At 32.7% G+C, this 5,511-nt stretch overlaps 1 protein-coding gene across 1 annotated transcript; it reads right to left on the minus strand.

The window, feature by feature from the left end:
* Positions 1 to 2,099: 2,099 nt before the first annotated feature.
* On the minus strand, positions 2,100 to 4,171 carry LOC140954301 (cytochrome P450 81Q32-like). The gene is made up of 2 exons (XM_073404648.1): positions 3,215 to 4,171; positions 2,100 to 2,902 (listed from the first exon to the last, which is right to left on the minus strand). The coding sequence occupies exons 1-2, from the start codon at positions 4,091 to 4,093 to the stop codon at positions 2,282 to 2,284; spliced, it is 1,500 nt and encodes a 499-aa protein (XP_073260749.1). The 5' UTR covers positions 4,094 to 4,171; the 3' UTR covers positions 2,100 to 2,281.
* Between the last annotated feature and the right edge of the window lie 1,340 nt (positions 4,172 to 5,511).

The following is a 5,511-nucleotide window of genomic DNA, read 5'->3' on the forward strand; positions in this document are numbered from 1 at the left end:
AAATATAAAAAAAGAGCTAAAATTTAAGAGTGTTAGGTTTTTATGCGAAGATATACCCAAGAGCCTTTGGTATAGCTGCAACAATTGACCTAAGAGTAATATTGATAATATTAATAATAATAATAATAAACTTACATCACTCAAGTTTAAGTGAGTCTGGCTGCAACACCGGACCCAAGAGTCTTAAATGTGGGTTTGGCTGCAAGGTCATGCCATAAAAATATGATAATTAAATAGATTAATTAAAAAGAAAAAAACAAAGAAAAAAAGCCAACAAGAAGAAAAAAAACTAATGAAGAAAAAAAAAATTGAATTAACTGGGTTAATCCTTCAAACCAGGTTAACCTAGTCAAATCTGGGATTTACGTCATGAAACTTTAATAACTAAATAAAAAAAAAAAATTGACAGGTTAACATGTCAAGTCAGGATACGTGTTATGAAAATCTAATAATTGAATAGAAAAAAATTAATTAAAAAGAAAAAAGCAAAAATAAAATTTTGAGTTCACTCTTCAAACCCGGGATCCGTGTTATGAAAGTCTAATAACTAAATAAAAAAAATTAACATTAACAAACTAAATTAAAAAAAAAATTATTAAAAAAAACACAAAAAAAAAAAAAAAAACCTTAAAGACTTAAAAAAAAAAAAAAGATTGCTCCGCATTTTACTGACTAAAACATTGAGCAGTCTTAATATATATTTTTAATCTAATTGAAGAAAAGACTAGACTTCAATAGAGGATTTTTCTAAGGCCACCAGGGCTTGTACAATTGCAGGCAAGATGATTTTTCCAAGGTTTTGCCATTAGTCCCCATAAGGTGGCCCAGCAAGGTTTGTACAATTGTAGGCAAGGTGTTTTGCAGCAGCAAAAGACGGCTGTTTGCAAAGACAACATTAGAGGCCAAGGCCCACGGGTAGGGCACACACCTAGTGGCTGGGCTCGAACAGAGGGTGTTGGATGTTTGCCCACCACTTCGGCTCGGGTACACTACGCCAGCACCTGGGCTCGGTCATGTTTCCCGATTCTAAAAGGAATATGAATTTAGTAATTGATGCTGTAATTATTATGGATTTATGCTAAAAGTGAACATCTTTTTATAAGAGTCAATTGAGTAAAACTAGCTGAATTAGTTTTTTTATGCCCAAATTAAACTTAGAAAAAGGTTGTTGTTTTGGAATTCTTTTTATTATTGTTGGATTTTTTACTTGATTAGGGTTTGAAATATTTATTTATTTTATATTTTATTAGTTATGTTAGTTTGGCTTATTATTTAAAACAATCTTGCAAATCATTGATATTCAAAACCTGTTAAATTAAAATTCTCTTTACAGCTTACCTGTAATTTTAGAGTTTACTAGTCAATTGCTTACACACTATCCTGAGAAGATGTAATGTTATTAAGCGTATACAAACTCGGTGAGTTATTATGGTGATTTATTGATTTAATCTTTAAACCGAACTAAATTTTAAAATAAATAATGAGAAAATTTATTTAATTTAACATGGTTGACTTGTTTACCGCACTCATTATTTAGTTAATCCGGCCAAAACATAAATTTAATTTTGTTCTTTTTTAGGAACGAAGAGGATTTAGATTTAATTTTTTTTTTTTTAAATGCTTATAATGTTTTATCATATTGCATATTCACAACTCTCCAATTTCCTAATGTCTTGCCCTGGTTGCATACATGTACAATTGTGCAAGTTGACTGCCATACAAAAAGTAGCAAATCAATGCAGGCAGGATACATGACACGTGACTGTTATTCTTTCCGTTAGAAGTGAAATAGGAGGGCAGTAGTTCAACACTTCAACTGATAGTTAGTGGATGAGGGAGAGCATGATAATAATTATTTTTAATTAGAAATTTATTAAAAATGTATTTTTTATTTTTTTAAAATATTAATACATTAAAATTATTTTAAAAAACTAAAAAATAATTTTCAATAAAAATCAAATTTTTAATGAAAAATAAATTACCCCGCAACCCAAACAAGATCTAAAGATATTTGGGATTGACTTGCGGTGAAGTGAGGTTAGATTTTTTTGCAGTACAATGCCTTTTGAAACACAAATATCAAGAAAAACCACACCCACTGAAAATTAAAAACACATACTCTTTATTGATTTTTTTTTTAAATCCCATAAAAAAACCAAACCTTATCTACCCTCACCCAAGTCCAAAAGACACCTTATAATGCTTAGGTTATGCAGGCCACGTAACCTATAGGTAGAGTCACATCAAGACATCAATCAAAAGTCATGGAAGAATATATGGTTCATATTTGAGAAAGAAGCGTAAGCATGCGTGGGCGTGCCCTACATCGAGCTTCTAGTGGTTTTGCCTTCGGAACGGTGAACCCGGGACTCTCGGTCATGTCCACCATTTTATCACCAATCCTCTGCCACTCGAAACATTGAAGGAGCGAGCCCAATGCTAATCCCACCACTCTCAGGGCCAAGCCTTCTCCAGGACAGCTCCTCCTTCCATGCCCGAAAGGCATCAACTTAAACTCGTCTCTTCCCCCCTCCGGGTTGTCGAACCTCTCAGGTCTGAATTTTGTAGGGTCTGGCCAGATTTTAGGGTCATTTTGAATGGCCCACATGTTTACAGAGAGCATCGTGCCACGTGGAATGCGGAATCCTCCAACCAGGCATTCTTCTGATGACTCATGAGGTACTAGCAACGGCGCTGGCGGGTACATCCGTAACGTTTCGTTGAGGATGCTGCGGAGGTAGGGAAGGTGGGCAAGATCAGCTTCATCCATCAAACGATCATGCCCAATCTGCTCGTCGATTTCTCTTTGAGCCTTCTCCAGGACTTGGGGATGGTTGAGCAACAGTGAAAGTGCCCATTCCATTGTAGTAGATGAAGTGTCTGTTCCCGCCAATAGGAGGACCTACACACCAAACCAAATTGTGGTAATTAATTCCACAGACGATGCAGGCAGTGGAGATATCTTTTTTTTTTTTTTTTTTTTTTTTTTTTTTTTTTTTGCTGGTCGTGTCATATGACTTGAATATTCTAATACACAAGTTTGCTATTGCGCATTTTCATTTTCTTGACAAAAGCAAGATCCAAAGACAAAATAATGAACACTTAACAATCCTGAATTATGACCTAAACATAAAAGAAAAGTGCTCCATTATGATATCACTACTCAATTGATCATAATAATCAGTAAATCAAACAACATGATTAAAGATCTTACCAGCATAATCCCTTTGATGATATCGTCCGTGTAATACTCAGGTTCAGTTTCTTGCAGGGACAGCAGAACCTGAATCAAATTCTTTTTCTTTTCGCCACAACAATCACTCTCCAATATTTTTCTCCGTTGCTCTTCTACCAAGGACTGCATGAAACTATCCCTCTTTATATGGCATTCTATCAGTCTCTTCTCCATCTTTTTTGATTTAATCCACGGTATATAGTCTCCAATAATGGTTTTTCCACCTAACACGAAGGTTTCAGCATGAATTGCTCGAAACCTTTTTGCTTCTTCCACATCTGAAACATTCTCTCCATAATATCGCTTTCCAGCTATCATCCGCATCATGATGTTCAGTGTCAGTTCGAAGAAAACTGTCTTCATATCTACAATCTGACTCTGATTACGAAAGAGAACACAAATCATTGACTTCACCTCCTCCAGACGTATGGCTGAGAGCATTTGGAGGCGGTATGCAGACAAGACTTCAATAGAGACGATTCTCCTAAGGTTTCGCCAGTGGTCTCCATAGGGAGCCCAAGCAAGGCTTGTGCTGTTGTAGGCGAGGTGTTTTGCGATGAGCAAACGTGGGCGGTTAGCGAAGACAACATCATTTTTGGTAAAGCATTCCTCAGCTATTGAAGGGGATGAAACAACAAGTAGTCGACGAGATCCGAGTTGGAGCAACAATACAGGGCCATGTTTACTAGAGATTTTTGACAGTGTCCTGTAAATTGGCTTCTTCAGTAGGTAGAGATGGCCAATGATTGGCAGTGAAGGAAATGGACCAGGTGGGAAGTTTTTTATCTTGTCTAGGAAGTGCCTTGTTATGATATACAACGCTAAAATCACAAGAAAGTAGAGAATCAAGGTTGCCATGGATTTGTGAATGGCCACTGTTCTTGTTTTTTAGGAAGGTGTCTGAATTATATTGTGCTATGTATCGAGACTATCTAGATACCCATTACTTTAGTACAGTCACTCGAATCCAAGAAATTCTCGAAAGCCGTCCATGCCTGTCTTATCTCACCAATTGAAAAAGGGTACTATGGACGTGATGAGGTCAGTGCAAACGCATTAGTGGTGAACTAGTGACATGCACATTTTTCAAAGCTCCGGAAAATAATTTTTTTCTAAAAATTAAATTTTTTAAAAAAATATTTTTTGATATTTGATAATGTAATGGAAAATAAATTGAAAAACATTTTCTAGTATTTAGTTATGTCATGAAAAATAAGCTGAAAAATAACTTATTAATATTTTATTTTTCTCATATTTATTAAAATAATGAGGAACAAATATTACAAATTAAAAAATTGAATGAGAATGAAATTCAAAAAAATATATATAATTTCATAAATTATCTCAAATAAAAAAAATAATAATCAAAATAATAGACATCAAATCTAAAAAATTAAAAAAAAATGAAAGATGAAGAAATTAAAATAATAATAATCAACATTTCATAAATTATTTCAAATAAATAAGTAACAATCAAAAGAATGAGGACCAAATTTGATAGATAAAAAATTTCAATAAAAATATGATAAGGAAAAAGAAAATAGCAATTATAAAAATAAGAACAAAGTTAATATAAAAATAAAATTTTTAAGAGATGAAATTGAAAAAATAAATATTCAAAACAAAATATATATAGCAATCAAAAGTTTGAGGATCAAATTTAATATAATCAGCAAATAATGACATTTCTAAATTTTTCACAACTTTTGAAAAGTGTTTCCCCACAGATTTTTCAAGAAAACACTTTCCTGAAAACCAAACCAAATTTTTCTTTTACTAGAAAGTGTTTTCCATTTACCAACTTTTCTACTGCCAAACAAACACAAGAAAGTCTGGAAAGTGATTTCCTGAAAACCACTTTTCGAAAAACAAACACAGCTAAAAAGAAAATACTTTCCTGAAAACTATGTCAAATTTTTCTTTGACTGAAATTGACTGGAAAATATTTTCCGTTGAGCAGAAAGTATTTTTCGTTGACCAACTTTCATAATAACAAACAAACACAAAAAAGTTTGGAAAATAATTTCCCGGAAACTACTTTCCGGAAAACAAACATGGCCTAAGACCTTTTTAAATATACTTGTCTGATATGAGAGGCATGTTTTTTTTTTTTAAAAAAATTAATATATAATATAATCTTAATTAATATATAAACTGATTTTAAATTATCATTTAATATCAAATAAAAAATATTAGAAGATAAGCTATTTATAAAATATAATTTGAAAAAAAAAATTATTTTATTTTTTAAAAAGTTAAGCGAATCCACGGCATAC

This window comes from Populus alba, chromosome 14 (genome assembly GCF_005239225.2).
Source record: "Populus alba chromosome 14, ASM523922v2, whole genome shotgun sequence".
In the NCBI taxonomy this organism is placed as follows: Eukaryota; Viridiplantae; Streptophyta; class Magnoliopsida; order Malpighiales; family Salicaceae; genus Populus; species Populus alba.